Below are 20,005 nucleotides of genomic sequence, written 5' to 3'. Positions count from 1 at the left end.
TTATAATTCCTTACTAAATGTAGTAGTTCATCTCAATGTACTCCGTCTTTGATATGATTTAAATCAAATTCCTCGTCATTATAATTTGCTTCCGATAGCGAAGAAAGTAACAGAGGTTTTTGAAAACGAAAAAATTTTGATTGACAAATTAGTTAGTATTCTCGACACAGCAATTATAGAACTTGAACAGCGGAACTTTGTAACTGAAGAAGAAATTATTTCTGTTTAATAGAATTAAAGAGAATGTATTGTCACATGAAATGAAGCAACTTAAACAACTTACATTGAAAGAAATGTTTAATAAAGTAAACAAATAAATATTAAGCTTTTTTTTTTTTTTTTTTGTAAATTTTGATACCCTTTAGATCATAATTGTTCTTTATTTCATAAATTACGGTTTCATATTTTCATATTTTTAATTTTATAATTTCTGCATGCCATCTTACCAGATTTAAACTGATGATCTATAATCCGGAATCGCCGAAGTCCCGACTAGTCCGGATTAACGACTTTTGACTGTATGACATTCCTTGGTCTTTTGACCTTTTGACTGTATGACATTCCTTTTTCCATTAAAGAGACACCAGTTTGTGTGTGAGAGAGAGTCACATACATGTACATCGTTTTCGGCTGTTGTCTCTTTAATGGAAAAAAGCCCATTTCTTTAACCCTTCGGCATTTGTGAGATTTAGCAATCTCACATATGTGCAATATCTGTCAGTCATAAATTTGTAATATGAGCTGCGTGAGTTTTCGCCTACTGGGGTGCATAACTGAAATGTAAGCTGATCTCGTTCATGACCATCACAAAAGGTTAACATGACCTGACAAGGAACAACAAATTAAAAATTTAATTTAAAGCAAAACTGTATCAGCAGCAACTTAGAATAATGATAAATATATATACATATTTACAACAAAAATCTAACTTTAATTTCAACCACTAAAAATTCCTCTTTAATATAGTTATTTTCCTTTTCTATTCCCCAAATGATGGAAGTATGTCATTTTTAAATTAATGGCTACCATATGGTTCTTATATAATGCAGATCATGCATGTATTTAGTTAATGATAAGAAAAAATAATTTACCCACTTATAACTCAAATCAAAACTTTTATTAACTTATGTAATAAGGCGATACTATTTCCCTGTTCTGAGACAATATGGAACTTCGCTATTTTTAATCTAACATTAGTAAAATAATCTTCCTCTTCAAATGTTTGCCTTCATCCCCCAATTAACATGTAATCTTTCATCTCTTGATTTCCTTTAAATATGTGAAAAATTAACTTGCAATTATTGAAAATTGGGTGCACTTTTCTTGGCACTTATATTTTTTGTTATGCTTATGTAAAGATCTTTTAATGCCTACTAAATGTTGCAAACATGCCTTAGTGAAAGAAGGCATTTTGGCAACATTTAACAGCCATCATATCCAGGACATCATGGAAAATTTCTATTTACACATATAAGATAAAAAAATGTATAAAATAAAACCCTAACTTTAATTTTAAGAGCTTTTTACGTCTCTTAATTAATTTAATTATTTCTCTTTTCTATCCTAAAAGTGGTATTATGCTAATAATAAATCTTTCTAATCAAATCATTTTCAAATCATCAAATAATTTTAGTTTTTTTCTTTTAAATAAAATTATGCTGCCCCTTTCAGGCAAAGTGGTGGTTTTAGAACATTTATTAGAATGAGGCATAGTTATCATGGTCCCTAACGCCAACTAGTGGGTGGTGGAGATTTTTTTCGACAATGATCAAAGGAGATTGAAAGATGCATGGATGAATACATATAAACCACTTCAAGAATAAAGAAACGTTTAACCAGCCATGTTTGTAATTATTTCCTTATGAATTGGCTTTCACCAATGTCATTGATGAGAGACAGATATAATAGCTATTAAATGAAAACAGTAGGCTCTTTTTTTTAAACCTACCCTTATTTTTTACATTATTGTTCTCACATTATATTAACCTTGCCATGTCCAATACATACAGAAACAATGAGGAAATAAATTATACCTTTCTCCTTGTCACTATCAGCAGCCATTTCATTATCAGAAGAAGCAGCCTGCTTTTCAGAATGCTGCTCATCTTCATCAGCACTTTCTATATTAATTTCAGGAATATTCTCCTCTTGTTCTGATTCTTCACCTTCACTATGCTGCTTAGCTTCATCTTCTTTCTCACTGTGCTCTGATTCATTACCCTCTTCATCAGTATTAGCACTTGCTTTTTCTTCATCAGGTGCTGTATCACTTTGATTTCCTTTTCCTGCCTCTTCATCACCACTCTCTTCACCAGCACTTACCTATTAGAATAAAAAGAAACTGACTTAGCAACATCACAAAAATAATAAAATCATACCTAAATGGCCCACCAGCAGCTGAGAAGTCACTAAACACTGGTACTTCGGTCTGAGGTATGAGTCCCGCAAACGGGCTGTTTTGTATGGAGATTTTCACGAGTTTCCCCATGTGTAGCATATATACGAACCAGATTCCCTTATAAAGTCCTACACAAAGGCACCCCTTCCCTTAGGCAGATAGCCCTAAAGGCTTTGTTGTAATTACATAAATCAAACCAAACCTAACTAAACAAATGTCAGTCCCAACTTGATAAAAATAATTTAAAAAAACATAGAAAAATAGCAAACTGGCATTGTTTTAGAACTGATAGTTACAGCAGCAACACAATTTACTTGAACTTGGTATAAGCAAAGAGCCATTTAAAAAAATACTTCTTCAAAGACAGTTTACAATTACAACTTTTTGTCAATTAAAGATAGAAAAAAAAAATTTAACTCATTACTAGACAGCATAGAAAGATCACACAAGATATGAAATGTACGATTTAAAACATCTTTTATTAATTACACTAAGACTTTTAAATTCTACATATGTAGAAAGGAAAAATATTTTTAATAATGAATCAACTTTAAATAGTAACTAATTAATATATGAAAGTTCAGTAGAATAGAATGGTGGCAAAATGGAGCTTATAAAAAAGCAAAAACCTTTGTTAAGGCTCAAAGACAAAAACATAAAAATTTTTTCTTCACAAGATAAACTTATAATAAATAAAAAAAATGTCTCCCTTGTCAAGCGACTTTTTTTATTTTAGGCAAGTTTTGTTTTGGGAGAGCCTTATATTTTGTAGTATTATTTTGAGAATTGCCATTTCTCACACCTATTTTTAACAGTGGAAGTAATAACCACATCTCCATTTACTTAAGGTATTTTATAAATTTCAACACAATAAACTCTAGAAGCTTAAGCAACTACCCTGAAAAATTGCACTTTAAAATTTTAATAATTGGCTATACTACATATTTAAAGCCTGTCGAATCTCCCTTTAAAGTGGGGACAGAAAGTAAACTAAATTTCTGAAGAATATGGATTTAAAAAAAAAAAAAAAAGAAAAGAAACAACATTGAATACAGTTTTGAATAAGTATGATTGCTTCCATTTATACAGAAGCAGAATGAACTGTTTTACTGGAATCAATAACAGAAAATTTATTTTTCATACAATTTCTTGAACTTATTTCTTCTAAACCTGCAGTTGTTTTTCTCCTTGAAAATGGGTATTTCTTTGTACGTTGTTAGAAGAAGTACATTGTTATTTTGCGGTTTACACGGTAAAATGGCAGAATGTTGTAAGATTAATTTGAAGTTTCTGTATGATTTGGAATGAAAGGAAAAAAGCATTAATTAACTGCTGTGCAAATGAAGATTCACTTAGTTGCCATTATAAGTGTCCTGTTTGTAGGATGGAAATGCATATGGTCAAACGTCAGAGGATACCGACTTGTAGCGGCGATTTTATCGCCGCTACACAAAGCTAAAATAACTAGTCAAAGAATTGCACAAACTCGGTATCCATGTAACGCCAAAAATTGCCAAGGGGTACCAGTAAATATATTTTTACCCACACTACTGAAGGTAGGTGGGGTGTAATAAAAAGAGATTTTCGAAAGAAATGCCACCGACTGTCGGGCACTATGAAGGATATTTTTTATTCTTACTTTTGTGAATTTACATGGTGACGGCAATATAAAGATTCTAGCTCAGACAGTTTTAAACAGTTTTTGGATGTTGTTAAGAAATTTCGTGCCACACACTGAAGAAGCAGAAATTTCAGTACTTTTCCGTTTCACCGGCGCAGGCGATAAAGTCACTAATAATGGTACAACTGATGCCAAACGGAATATCCTCGATGGTAACCTTTTACACCTCAATTTCAAAACAAGTCGCAACTTTCTTTCAATACTGGCATACAATTACAAACGGAATTTTCTCACTGGTAACCTTTTACGCCTCATTTTCAAAACAAGTCGCAGCCATTTCTTACCAGATTGTTTCTTTCAATATTGGCATACAATTACGTAGAATTTTTACCAGATAGTTCAATTTTATGCCATTCGTGGTAATTAAGTCAATTAGGATGCATAGACTCCAACCTTCAGCAAACCTTGTCAGTAGTCAACGCGCGAACGACATTTTTACAACTTTGAAAATGTGCGCGTAGCGTATGTTGTAATTAACCATTCATTAATTTTAAATTAATAATTAATTGTAATCAATTTTATTACATTTAAAATCCATATACATATAAAACTGAATAATTAAAAATATACCTTGTAAATTATATGCACATTTAATTAGAAATTTTCTTTTAACTCCTCAAGCATTCACTAATAAAAAGTACTTCAAATCACTACTAATCATAGAAAAAATCAGAAGCTATAAATCATATCTTTATTCTGGATATGATTTCTACAGGGAAATAAAATTTAAATAACCAAGAATGATACATATAAGTATTAAACAAAATACGCATAATTTATGAATGCAAAGATTTATATGTAGCATGCTTAGCAAGCTTAAGTTCTGATTTTGAGAATTTTTTTTATAACACAGTTCTTCATTTGCCTGCATATTTATTTTTTCAATCAAAACTGCTTCAAGAGTTTTAAGACCTAAATTTGGTCGAAATTCCGTCTGATTTTTTTTAACAATAGAAAAAATTCTTTTGCAAGCTGCATTTGAATGAGGTATTATTAAGACAGCAAGCATTACAGAAGGCAATACTTTGTATTTAATACACCCATTCATATTTTTTAATTTGGCAATTTCTCCCCATGCTATATAAATACGCAAATCTACAATTTCTTTCAAATCATCTACTTGATACATGGAAAATTCAATTTCTACTTGATTAAGACATTTTTCATCAATAATGGATGGAAAAGTATTCATCAAGTAAAGAACAGATGAAAATGAGACTTCAGTTCTCAAGTTGATGTCAGCAACTTCAGCATGTTTTAGAAATGGATCACTCAGTGGAAATTTATCAATTATATATGAACATGCAGTTACAAAAAAAGCTCGCACAGAATTGAAAAATGATTTCACTTCACTTTCATTCAACTTGGCATTTTTTAAATATAGTCTTGTTTCCGCACCAATCACTAAATTTTCATTTTCTTTTTGTTTACTATACTTCTGAAATGGAATAGACATTAGAGTAACATCTTCATTTTCTTTAGAAATTACTGATGGTTTTACGAATCTAACAAATAAATTCATTAAAAGTTCAAAAAGTTCTCTTCTCAATTTATGTATATAAGGAGCTTGTTGTTGCAAATTAATATTTACTGTTATAAACAAAGGCAAAGTATTTTTCAAAAATAACAAGTACAATTTGGTGGTCGGTGACTGTAAAATTTTTTTAATGTTTTGCAATCTCTTTCCTTCATTCTCACTGTTATCTGGTTTATCTCCAAAAAAATTTATCACAGCATCCCACTGTTCCAAAATCCTTGTTATAGATTCTAAAAGAGACAACCATCTCGTACTGCAATATTTCAAAATTTTATGAGATTTTGCATTCTGTCCCAAAATTTGTTGAGCAACTTTGAAGCTATGCTTCCGTTTCGAACTTTTCTCCAAGTAAAAATATATATCTATTATCAACATTTCAATTTCTGAGCCAATTAATTTTTCAGTAGCTTTTTTTTGCAGCTATATGCAAGAGGTGGCACGGACAACCTCGGGTGATTATACTTGGTTGATGCATTTTGATAAATGATGCTACACCTTTAAACTTTCCAATCATATTACTAGCATTATCTGAAGAAAATGATAAGCAATTTTTCCATTCTAAACCTTTGTTTTTTTAAAGTTTTCATTTATACAATTAAAAATACCTTCTCCTGTATTATTCGTGCATTCTAAAATAGAAATCAATGAAGTAATTATCACTCCCTTTTCTTTACTGTAGTATGTTATAACCAATGGGTACAGTTTGTTATCATTGTTATCATTACTTCCATCAGTACTTAGAGAAAATGATGTACTGCACACTGATTTTATAATATCAGCAACAGTATTTTCTGCAAGCGTTTTCACAATAGCAGCAGTTTTGGTATGACCGCAGCTAAATTTTTTTGCTATGGCAGAATCCGGAAACATTGCTTTGAAAAGCTCTTTGGAATGATCCGAAACAGAAAGCGGTAGATTATGTTCAATTAAAAAACGAACAAAATAGCATTCGGCTTTTATAGGATCTGTTTCATCATCTTTTATTAAGAAATTTGTTATTTCTTTAGATTTTACGGTGCCAAGTTCTATATGCTTTTGAGAAAACACATGCCGTTTACAGTCATCTTTTCCGCCATGAGCAACTGAGAAGTCTTTGTTGCATACACTGCAGTGTGCGTGATTCACAGAAATTCCGGACGCTTTAATGCATGGAAATTCTGAAGAATATGAATCTTTAAACTTCTGCTTTGATAATTTTGCTTCTTCGTTCGAGGCAGCATTATGATTAAAAATCTTTCACCTGATTCACAGTTCACAAGACACACGCTAAGCTCTCGCCGTAAACTACACAATGCAGCCGAATGCAGCCTAAACACGCATCAGCGAGGAACCTGGGAGACAGACAATTGGGTGGAACTATTGATAAGTCGTTAACGGTTGGAGTTACTGATCTACGATTGGCTAATTCTTCAAAACTAGGAACGCACTCAACACGTGATATATGATAACACGAGTATTCAGCCAATCATCGGATGAATTAGTTGGTTCCGTTTTGCGTACTGGTTCTCCTGCTCTTGTTTCTGTAAAATCCGTAGTTTTTTCCATACTTTTCGTAGCTCGTAGTTTTTCATGAATTTCCGTAGAAACTACGGAGAATCCGTAGTAGTTGGAGTCTATGAGGATGCAATCACACCGCTTACCTGAAGCCAAAAATATAGAAAAGGCAAAGGGTTAAATTCATCATTTCTAATGAGAATGCACTAACGAAGTAAAGCACTGCGGTTTTACATAATTTCCAAGTGAGCTATTCGTACAAATTGAAATAATTCTTGAATTTAAACTTTTATTCTAATTTAAGATTTAACTTGAAATTAATGTAGATAATTACTGAGAGAATTAGATTTTTGTAGCGTAGTTTACGTGAGATGAGATCACTTGGGGTCACGTGATGTGAACCAGCGAATCAGGATGTTGAACCATGAAAGCATAGTAAATTCTTAAATTAATGTCTTTGTACAAATTTATTGTCTTTATTTATTAGATTTTTTACAAAATTTTAAATGATTTTAAAATGTTTATGCCTTTAAAATAAAAAATTCTTAGACCTAACATTTGTTAACATATTTTGTGTGCATACAGTATGTTGTCGCCAATAAAGTCTGCTTGACGAGATTTGTGAAACAGAAAAGTATTGAAATTTCTAAATATGGTAAATCAATATTTTCTTTTTGTACTGTGTAGATTAGATAACATGTATTTCCATTTTTATGTTATTTCCTTGTTTTATTTTGATTTAAAATGCAGTTCATTAAGATTATAATTTTTTTATGTTTTAATTATGCTTTATTGCATTATGTTTTGGACACCATTTTACTTGGTAGGGCATTGCACATAAACAGGAATGGGGCCAAAAAATCAGCAATTTTCACCAAAGGGAACCCTGAAATATATTTTTTCCAAAGTAACATAAAAAATGGTACTTTTCCATTTTGCTAGCACAAGCAATAAAGTCGCCAAAAATGGTACAACGGATACCAAACGAAATGTCCTTGCTGGTAATCTTTTACGCCTCATTTTCAAAACAAGTCGCAGCCATTTCTTATCAGATTGACTGTTTCCTTCAATACTGGTATACTGGTATTTTGCAGTAATTAAGTCAATTAGGATACAATCACACTACTCACCCGAAGGCGAAAATATAGATAAGGCAAAGTCAAGGGTTAAATTCATAAATTCTAATGCGAATGCACTAGCGAAGTAAAGCACTGTGGTTTTACATAATTTTGGACTAAGCTATTTGTACGAATTGAAATAATTCTTGCATTTAAACTTGTATTCCAAATTAAGATTTGAGCTTGCAACCTGATTGTTCACACAAAATTTAGCACTGTGATAAATACATCAAATGACTGAACTACATAAATCTAATCAAAAATTTGAAAAAATAAAAAATATGATCAAACGCAAACAGATAATAAATTAGGCTTTTCTTATGTGTCACACTTCTCAGAATATTGTAATTGGCTTCAACAGGCAAAAATATTCTAGCAAATTTAGTTAATGTTCACAAATGAGGTAAAAAAGGATATCACTCTATAGCAAAGGTTCTCAACTTTTCTTGCCCCATGCATCCCTCTTACCACTGATAGAAGATCATTCCCCCCCCCCTCCTTTCCAAAACTTGAAAAATACAAATAGACATTTATTTAGATTTAAATTATTTTTTAACGTGTTTCATAAATTAAAGAACTAAAAGCATAGAAAATGATGGTAAATACCAAAACTTGATAACCATAACTTAAAACTAAATACTTAACAGCTAAAGAAATGGCTGACTGCATTCCACCCCCTGAAACTATGAAATCTTGGTTAACCCTTATCCCATAACATGAGCCCCCAAATTTTTTTTCAAGCCTCCCTACTGCCAAAGATGAATATTACCGTATCCCTCTTCTCCAATAATACCAATATTACCCACCTATAAGGGCAGTAAGAAGAATTAACCTAATTTATGAAAGTTTTATTATAGAAATATGGTAAGGAAAAAAAATTAAGGAGAGGAATACGCTTGCATATTTTTGACAAGATTTTCAGCTTTTCGTTGAACAGAAGGAAGTGTGTAATGTAATCCATGAGCAATATCGAATTTGAATATGTTTCTACAGTTCATTTTTGTTACTACAACTGTTAAAAACACCCTTTCGCACAAATAAGTTTTTAAAAACAATAAGTTGCAGTGCTTGCTCTGTTATGCTGAGATAAATTTTGAAATATTTTACCCAAAATAATGGCTTATTCATCTTCTCAAAGTCATATTTGGCTGCAGAATAATTTTTAATTTCAAAAGTTTACTCTCGCAGTGTTTTCGGCAGCACATCTCTATCAGCATGAAAAAGATCCGTTGCAATCCATAAATGTTATTATCACACAAGTTAAAAAAGTAACATTTGAATTTATCAGTGAGGTGCTGCAAATGATTTTAAATATTTTATTCTTAGCATCAATACCCTTAGAAACCTCCTTAAAACGTACTTTTTCCAGAATTCCAAATGATTTAGAAAAGCAGGAATAATTGACGTCTAAAATTTTACGTTCCCAGAGTTGCAATTTAAAAGTAAACGCTGTGATGGCATCCCTATGATAAATTAGGTTCTAATCACCACCTTGAAATTTCATCTTGGAGTTTAATGAATTGAAAATATCTGATAGATAAGCTTTACAGGTTGAACACTTGGCTTTCGGAATTTTATATACAGTTTGATCTCGAATTTTCAAAAACTAAATCACTTCATTTCAAAGTTCAAATAATCTTGCTAATATATTTTCTTTTGAGAGCCAACATATATCAGTATAGAATAACAGTGATAAGGGCTATACAGAGGCGTAGCTAGAGGGGGGGGCATCTGTCCCCGGGTGCAGAATCCAAAGGGCGCCAAACTGATGTTACTACGTTACAGGTGACTACTGATGTTACTACAGAATTAAATGTTTTCCATCCTTGGCAAGCAGTAGGGGGTGCGAAATCTTCGGTTGTCCCTGGCCGCTGAAAACCCTAGCTACGACTCTGGGGCCATAAAAAGTCAAGTATTTAACACACTTTTTTTAACATGACCAACATTTTTAATGCATAATTTTAAGACACTGTTGAGTTTGTTTGGAAGCATCTTAGCTGCCAAGGCCTGAAACTATGTAAAACAGTGAATAGCAGCAACAGTGGGATTTTATTCTCTGACCATCTGTACGAATTCTGAGCGAGATCCAAGCACTGAATACAGCCATTGTCTGTGTATATGCCTATCAGTTTTTGCCATGACAGTTCATATTTGCAAAAGAATTCAGAAATTGCTGTCATATGAAGTCTTTGGAAAACAGCATTTTATCCTCAATTGTTTCATTTTGTATGTATCAAATGAAAACTACTAGTTGACAACATTTTGCAACATCTTTACTCTCATCCAACTGTATAAAGAAAAAAATTACTTTTTTCATGGCCTGCATTAACTCATTTTTTATGTCTTTGGCCAAATCATCAATGCAATGTTTTACGGTATTATCATAAAGGGCTATTTGTGAAAATTTTTACTTACTTTCTGGTCCAAAAATAATATTAGCTGCTTTCAAAAGACAGGGTATGATGAGTTTATCACCAAAAATACAACTTCTCTTGGCTTTAGTGATAAGTAACAGTAATTAATATGAAGGTTCGAGCACTTTTTCATATGAGCAAGGTAGTGTTACTCATGTCTGTAGCAAACTTTAAGCTGCACATGCTAAATGCTTAATAATTCTAAATGAGTAACAGCACTCGTCAGGGCAGCCCAAAGAAAATTATGCCTGTTTTCAAGTCAAGAAATAGCCCTTCTCATGGCTCGAACACGGTAGCCTTCTTAGTCCTTTTCTAGAAGGTGGCTTGTCTAGTATAAAATTTACGGAATTTCAAACTGTTTCAGCTAGAGAGATTTGTGATGTATTTGCTATCATAGAGGCTGGTGTTTCTACTGACCTGGAATATTTCAAATGCCAAAACTTTAATCTTTACCAAGATGCCGTCAAATTGCCTCCGGCATTAAAAGTAGTATTACTTGCATTTTCAAAATTCTTCACTCAATGCAAGTCAACAAATTAGAGGCAGTTGAGCTACACGTATGGAAGGGATCGTAGTGAACTAAATTAGTTTCTGTTTATAACCCTCCTGGTAATATACCTAACATCTCTATCCTAAAAAATGCTCTTGATAGAAACACCATAATTGTTGGAGACTATAATTGCCACTCTTGCAGATAGGGTCACAAGCGATCAAACCCTCCTGATAGCACATTGGTGGTCTTCCTTGACTCTTTTGCTCTTGATCTTCACTAGTCTAAAGGGCATATATTTCTCTCTTTTAAAGGAGAAAAGACAAACCCTGATCTTGTTTCATCACACATTAATTTGTGAAAAAAAAAAAAAAAATTACATTTGACCTTCAGGAGTCCTGTAGTGAATATGGACATAAAATACCAAAGATAACTCACACCCTTGATTCCCAGTGCTCTTATACTTATAGAGATTTTTTTCCTAGATGGAATTTAAAAAAGGCTGAATGCCCAAAGTACGCTCATTTGAGTGACAAACTTCTTGATGTGAATAAACTTGACTTTTCAAAACGCAGATAAATGTAGTAATTTTATCACAGAGGCTATTTGTGTTTGTGCCAAAGCCTCAATTTCTAGAGGACTGAGAAATTATAAACCTTTCTGGTCTGCTAAATTATCTGGATCTGAAAAAAAAAAAAAAAAAAAAAAAAAAAAAAACGTGATGATGCCCGTTTACAGGCTAAGCTTCTGGGTGACTTAAAATCAAATGCAACTCTTCGTCTTTCACAGACAGTCCTTAAGACGGCTATTAAAGAATCAATAAGAAAGTGTTTTAAAGATTTTGTTTCAGCTTTGGACTTAAGAGACGGTGTCCGGGCTTATTCGTTTCTCTCTTCCTGAAATAATGAACAAAATGAGCCTTTGGTTAAAAATGGAAGATCTTATTATACCAACTTTGCCAAATTTTACACCTTAATGTGCAGATTCTCCATAAAAAAAATGGACTAGACTTCCTTATCAGCCGCCATCTGGATGTCTCAACCATGACGATGAACTTCTTTTTAACAGTGATTTTACTCTTGACGAGCTCCACAGAGCTATGCATGAGACAAAAATGGGTAAATGCCCTGGACCTGACGACTTGCCCAGTGAACTTTTCATTAAACTGGGTAAAAAGGGAAACAAACTCCTCTCCTCTTTTCACTTTTTATAACATTACTTGGAAATAGTATATTCCCTTGGAGTAGAAAAAGGCTATAATAATTGCTCTCCTGAAACCTGAAAAGCCAGCTGACAATCCATCTAGCAATAGATTAATTTCCTTAACAAAAAGTTGTAAATTAATGGAAAGAATGATAACTAATAGGCTAAACTTCCATCTGGAGGACAATAAGATTCTCTTAGACCTTCAGGCTGGTTTCCATACAAAACGTAATACTATGGAAAAAACAGCATTCTTTTCACGATTTCATAGAAAACAATCCACACTTGCTGTCAATGATGTAGACCTTAAAAATACCTATGATAAGATCTGGCATTAAAAAAAAAAAAAATGGTTGAGAAGATGATTTTGGCCAGTGTCAGGGGAATTACGCTAAATTTGGCTTAAATCAATAATTTTCCAACGAATGGCCAGGGTTAAATATCAGTCCTCTTTGTCCAGGTATGTTCTTCTCTAAAATGGACTCCCTCAAGGAATTGTAATTAGTTGTACCATGTTTAGTATCATTATTAATGAAGTGACTACTAAATTGTTGGAGGTACCAGGTATGAAATACCTAGCATTTGCCGATGACATGGTTATCTACAGTACAGGAAGCGACATTACTGCTATAAAGTCTAGAAATGATGCCTTAAAGATCTTGAAACTTGGTGCAATCAAAATCTTGTAATTATTAACCCTGCAAAAATAGTGTGCCAGCTTTTCACTTTGTCAACAAAACATTCCCAAATCAACGTTTCCTATGGTGGTCAAAATTTAATTCAAGTAGATATTTTTCGCTACCTTGGCGTCTTCTTAGATAATAAACTCTTGTGGAGAAGGTACACTAATGATACGGCTAAAGGGGAAATAACAGACTCAAACTTTTAAAAAGATTGTCTAGCATCCCTTGGAATTCCTCGACTGATACCCCTTTTGACCACATATAAAACTTATGTCAAGCCTGTTTTGGAATATGGGGGTGAACTTATAGCCACTGCCTCTAATACCTGTCAAGAAGATATTGACGCAAAAAAAAAGCATTTAGGATTATTACTGGTGCAGCTGGTTCCACTCCAATCACTGTCATGAAAATTCAAACTGGCAATGAGCCTTTAAAATTTAAAAGACAAAAATTGACTTTAAAACTCCATGATAAGTGTAAAAGATTGAAATTTGCAACATTGGAAACAGTACTTTCCCATCACTCATAGACTGAAAACACACAAATCATTTATCTCTTGTGCTGAGGAACTCTGTACCCTATATAACATATGCTACTATACTTTCCCTTTCCAATTTTTGTGCTGAGGAATTTTGTACCCTATATAACATATGCTATTATGCTCCACCCTTCCCAGTTTGGACTCTCTCCTCCTACTATTAGTACTATATCTCTCCTCCTACTATTAGTACTATACCTCTTCTGTCTATACTTATAATCTTGCTATCGGTATGCCTGAAAAGAAATGTGATGCAGTTCCTGATGCTCTTCATGCTTTTTCTTTAGACGTTATAGCTACAAATTACCCTACCTCTGAGTTAATCCACATTTTCATGATTCTGCATATGAGAAAAATACTGCTGCTGGGTTGTACCATAAAGGATATTTTGAGGAATTCCATGCTGTTGGCCTTAATATCTCTAACTTCAATGCAGAGATTTTCACCATGGGAAAAGCAATATTAAATCTTCTTGGACTTGATACTAACTTTAGTAAGGCTTTTATATTTGTTGACTCCTGGTCTGCAATTATGGCAGCTGTCGCCTATACATCTTATGATTATTCTCTTGGTGAAGAGACTAAGATAAATGTATCCAAAGTAATTGCCTCTAGTTGGGAGCTTGTTTTTCAATGGATCCACAGCCACTGCGGGGTGCCTGAAAACAGAAAAACCAATCTTTTGGCTAAAAATGTCTGTAAGCCACCCCAACAACATTTTCCTCTATCCAGCCATCAGTTTAGTTCTGAAGTAAAGAAAGTGGACCAACTCTTAAACTCCTTTTAACTGTTAAAGTGTGGAATAATCTTGCATTTTTACAGCAAATTTTCGACTCTCGACAGGACACATGCACCGCACTGATGTAGTTGCTGATGATGTCTGTCCTCTTTGTCTGTCAGGTGAAACCATGGACTTTCTTCATTTGACAACTTGCACTGCACTTGAATTTATGACTTTTAATTCTAACAACTTTATCAAGGCTAAATTTTATTGGGCTGCCAGAAGTCTCATGGCAGATATCGTTACAGATTGACGTAGGGGGGGGGGGGGGGAAACACTTTTGCAGATAACTGAGTAAAGGATATAATATTATCCTATTTGATACATTTTAAACTTGTGCATTCTGCAGCAAAACGACTCTTTTGTCTTGTCGGTTAATCTTTGGATTATGGTAACATGGCGATTTTTTGGCGAAAATCTGACGACCAACCCTGCTACAGCAACCGGCTAGTTTTTTTGTTTTTTTTTGGATGCCATTTTGTTTTCACGAAGTAAAGGTGTTTTTTTTTTTTTTACTCAACATTTTTTCCCAACAATTTGCTAGCCGAATTACGCTTATGCTAGAATTTTTATGGAACAAAAGCGCTTAATCATGACAAAAATTAGATGCGAAATTGGGAGAAAGTGCAGAATCGCCCACTGCTTGCCGCGTTTTTAAGAATTGCACATACACGGTATCATCCATGTACACGTCGACCTATTTTCATTTAAAAAAAATATCTCAGAATTGCACAAAAATGGCATTGTGTACACTCTTGACTTTATCCATGTACACTGCTAAAGTCCTAGCTAGTAACCTTTATCGCCTTACCAAAATGTCACCAAACTACCTGTTACCATATTCCAAAGATTAGCCGTCTTGTCTTTTAGCATGCTATGTTTTGTCGACATGTGTCGCTCCACATGAGAAGGTCTCGTGGCATCACTTCTCAATACTTCATAACTAATGAAACATTCCGGCTGGTCAATACAATTTTTTGTATAGCAACAAAACCGTATTTAATATAATCAGCATTGTTTTTTTTTTTTTTCCCAAATACATAGCAAAATTAAAAATTGCTTAACAAGTCAATAGTTTCAAGATGCAAGGGAATAGTTTATTTTTGCATCAAAAATCATAAGTACACGTAACTACACTGTGATACAGATGGTTCAGTATGAGTGAGTGGCAGAGTACTGCAAAGTAAAAATATGAGCATATTTACAATGAGCCATCATTATGCAGCAGTCCTTAACAGCGTCTAATTCCTTTGTTTTGTGAAAGAAAACAGAGCTATAAAAAATTATAGAATAGTTTTGAAGCTATCTATAATCTGGATCTGTGATCCCAAATGGTAAGCTGATACCATGGACAATCACCCTTCGTTACATCTCAACGAAGGATGTTTGGTTATTTCTGCATAAAGAGCCATAACAAAAACAAGAAACTGAGGTATAATAATAAATAATAACATCATAAGTTATAGCATATTAAGAAATGTATCACTTAATTACATCTGCAAATAAATTAATACAAAATTAAACATTAACTGATAAAAATTTTAAAAACCAATACTACAGTTACTAGTTCAACATATAAAACAACTGACCTGTATTTCATCTTCCGACTGTTCAGCTTCAGATGCTCCCGAATGAGCCGGCGAAGAAGCAGATCGGGCAGGAGATGATGCTGATCGGGCAGGAGATGATGCTGACCGTGCAGGAGATGACGGTGATTGAGGTGGAGAAGATGGTGATGCTGGCTGAGATGATGGTGACTGAGGTGGAGAATATGGCGACTCTGGTGCAGAAGCCACTGAGTGTGGTGGTGATGGTGACTGTGGTGCAGAGGCTGGGGACTGAGGTGGGGAAGCTGATCCGACACTTTCCACATCACTATTTCTGGCTTCAGCGCCATTATCAGATTCGTCATCTACAGACTAAAATAAAACTTCATTTTCATAACAAAAATTACAATGTTACACAACAGCCACAAACAAAAATTCAAAAAGTCCATGATTAAAAATGAGAGCAAAAATTAACTTTATAGCTGCAATTTAATAAGAAAAACAGAAAAAAAAAAAAAAAAAAAAAAAAAAGTGGCGAAATTATTTAAAATAATTAATCGATTAAGCAATGTAAATGTAAATGTTAAACAACAAAAACATACGGTATTTAAATTACAAAAAAAATTCAGATATAATGCAAAATTTTCAATAGAAATCAAAATTCATCTGATTAGTTATTACTCGCGAATTAATCTATATAAAGAAAATACATAGTACCTCACTCATAGAGACGATTTTACCATATGCAGATTATGCAATGATCTAATTATTCTCTAGGCTCTGCTTCCCAAATGAAACGTGCTATAGCATTAATTTTATATTAAAACTCTATATCAGTTTAATGATTCTCGAAACAATGAGAAAGAATAGCTAGATTAATTTCACAGGAGCAAACGAACTCCCGTGCATAATATACCCACTCTCGCAACACAACTTTGCATCCGGAAAAATCAGTTTTTATTCTCGCGGTTACAGTTATTAGCCCAAAGGATCATTAGCTCATAACCACTACGTAGCGTGTCAAGGTTTGAGGAGTAAGTGAGAAAATAGTGATATGACTAGATCTGATCTCTTGACTGAACTAGATATAGCCTAAAAATTATTTCATGAAGATGTTAATCTTCCAACAGAAGGTGCTAGGTTCATAAGCACTAATAAGTTACAAGATGTCATATCATATCTGTGGATTGCATTAATAATAATGCTTAAAATACCTATTATTGTGGTCGCTAGCGACAGAAACTTTTGTGAATTAAAGCTTGAAGTGTACTTACGGTATAGAAGTGTACTTGCGGTCAGCCACATATCAAGACACACTTTGGCAATTTTGGGTCTAGTCTGGACACCGTTCGAGATCAACCAGTCCTTTGCACTCGACAGCAGACAGGAGAGCGAGTCTGACCACTTAAAATTCTGTCCGCGAAAAATGAAGTTAAAATTCCGTCCGGAAGTGACGTTTATTGCATAACAAATCAGTCTGTCTCACCTCTAAATTGCTCGAGGCTCAGGGGAAGGGGATAGTTTGTTGTCAAAAGGGCTGTTTCGCACCGCTGTGTTACCCGTACGACGTCGGACATTTAGCTGAAACATGGTAAAAATGCTAAACGTACGACTAGTTGCACAGAGACACTTTCGTGATTTCTGCGCATTCCGACCAGTCGTAAAGAGATGTTTGTTTACATTTGTGTTTATTATCGGAAGGGTGAATTGCTTTTCCGTGTAGTGCTAGAATGTCAAGAAAAAGTTATTTTTTATTTCGTTTGATGACTAATTACTATCATTCTTTGATAGATACCTAAAACATTATATAAAATAAAGAACTTTAAGTATATCTGAATATTATTCTTGTTTTAAATTGCTAATGTTTGATCATTTTATACTGATGCGGAGTTTACACAAATAATCAAAATTTCTTGAAATTCTTATCAACAGATTTAAATAAATCATGCATGCAAGCAGTAAAATCACATTCTTATGAAACTAAATTGAAAAATCGTCTTAAAACCTTGTGTAACTTTTCTGTCATGCGTAGCTAAATATTTCTATAAAATTGCATACAGAAGCATTTATATACATAAAGAGTGTGTCAGGAGATTAATTCAGAAATGTATGTGCATATGCTTGTATGTACGGATGTAGGTGTTCATGTAGCATATGTATATGTGTGTACATACGTTTGTGTGTGTGTGCACAGATATACATGCATACATACATTTTTGAGTCTGGTCTCGAAAAAAGTCTTCCTGAAAAAGAATGTAAACAAACCACCCAGCTCCTTAAAAAAAAGTTTAGAAATTTTTTATCATAATTTTGGTTTCTACAGCAAACTTTGTGTGGGTTTGTTTTAAACTCTTAGAAGAACTCAAATTTTAATATAAAGACGTGAAAAGTTTTGACCTTTTGATAGTGTACCTGATGATTTATTAAAAACACAATTGACTCTCTCATATTTAATATTGAAAAGAAGGAGGGGGATATGTACAAAATTATAATAAAGATAATTCTAAGGTATTTTTTATAAATATATGTGACTGATTACAAACTCTGAATATAGAAAAATAATCGCTTACAAATGACTTATGCAGTACTTGTTTTATTATCATATTCTGCCCCCATAAGCTCAAAAATAAAACTTTATACAGGAAAGTCATTTTACCTCCAAATATATTTTATGGTATTGAAGTATGATAACAGATGATTATTTTTGTTAGAAAAATTATAATGTTATGAATATTTTCTAAAAAAAATATTTTCCTGAAAATAATTATACATTATATTCAAGCATATTTATATATTAATATATATATATATATTATATTCAAGAAATAGATGAAATATTTATATATTCTATTTAAGGAATAAATAGCAGCACTATATCTTGTCATTAACTTTATCAAAAGAACTTATAGGTTCAAAGCACCTAATTTCTAGTATAAGAACTGTACTTCGAATGTCCTTTTCTTTTCCTTTTTTTTTTGTTTTGTTTTTTGTTTTTTGTTTTTTCTGTAAGAGTTATGCTTTATACTATTTACAGATGGACATCTAAAAATGCTTGTCCTTTTTTATCCAAATGTCTAAATATGGAAGTCTGAAATAATGCAATATATTTGTATGTATATAGAGTAAAATATTAGTAAATTCTACATAAGTACATTATTATTCTAAGATAATGTATTTAAAAATATTCAGTTTAATGCAAATATGTGAATCAATTTATACATATAAATTTTAAGTATATGCCTTCTGTTGGATGTTTTAAGTAAACAATAAAAAAAAATTAACCTTTTTATCAACTTATCTTGCACATATATACATTATTACTATAAGAATAAACTTAATCTAATATAATAATCTAAAAATAAATAATACACAACATCTATTAAGGCAGACCATTTTTAGTACAGTAACAAATAATACAAGCACTATAATTTAATACTTTCAGTCATCAGAGAATGAAGTGAGTTTTGTGAAGCTATTTAATGAACAAATCTGAAAACAATTTTTGATGGTTCTAAAATACAAGTTCTAAAAGAATTAAAATATGTACATGAGATAAATGCCGTTCTTTTTGTTTTAACCCCTTTGAATAAATTTTAACCAATTTGATACTTTTTTTACTTCTTTTCAAAACCTTGAAATACATGAGAAACTGATTTCAGGACCAACACATTTCAAGAAATATTGCTAACTGCAATGAATCAGCACACATGTATGACTTCATAGGAACCATGTATTACCTTTATTTATTTATTTAAAGTTACTAATGGATTTATATCTAGAAGAGCTGAGATTTCTAATACAGTTATCACACTGGCAGTTTTAATGATCTTTTCACTAATGATTTGAAATCTATATATATTTTTTTATTATTATTCAAATGAAAAGTTTTTGTTCATTTGTTTCCAGAATAACAGCTACTTCCTTAGTTCAATTATTATTTTTTTAACTGGTTTGTCTGGTGAACTCCTATGAATCTTTATTTTATTTATTTATTTATTTATTTATTTTTATTTTTTTTTTTTTGAATACATTAATTCTGTAATTTTTTGTTTTCAGTTTTTAATTTCTCTTTTGAAAAGTTTTCTGCAGTTTAACTTAATAGCCTTGAAACTTATGATCAAC

General features: G+C 32.5%; 1 protein-coding gene across 1 annotated transcript in view; it reads right to left on the bottom strand.

The window, feature by feature from the left end:
• Positions 1 to 16,833, bottom strand: part of LOC118183105 (uncharacterized) — a 109,365-nt gene extending 92,532 nt beyond the window's left edge. The window contains exons 1-3 of the mRNA XM_085811028.1: positions 16,601 to 16,833; positions 15,926 to 16,255; positions 2,034 to 2,322 (exon numbers count right to left, since the gene is read on the bottom strand). Of these exons, the coding sequence (XP_085667154.1) occupies positions 2,034 to 2,322; positions 15,926 to 16,255; positions 16,601 to 16,609 (628 nt within the window). The 5' untranslated portion in view covers positions 16,610 to 16,833. The remainder of the gene's footprint in view (positions 1 to 2,033; positions 2,323 to 15,925; positions 16,256 to 16,600) is intronic.
• Between the last annotated feature and the right edge of the window lie 3,172 nt (positions 16,834 to 20,005).

This window comes from Stegodyphus dumicola, chromosome 2 (assembly GCF_044657685.1).
Source record: "Stegodyphus dumicola isolate Sdum_Otavi_A_Nest chromosome 2, ASM4465768v1".
NCBI classification, from domain to species: Eukaryota; Metazoa; Arthropoda; class Arachnida; order Araneae; family Eresidae; genus Stegodyphus; species Stegodyphus dumicola.
This window is presented reverse-complemented; position numbering and strand designations above follow the sequence as displayed.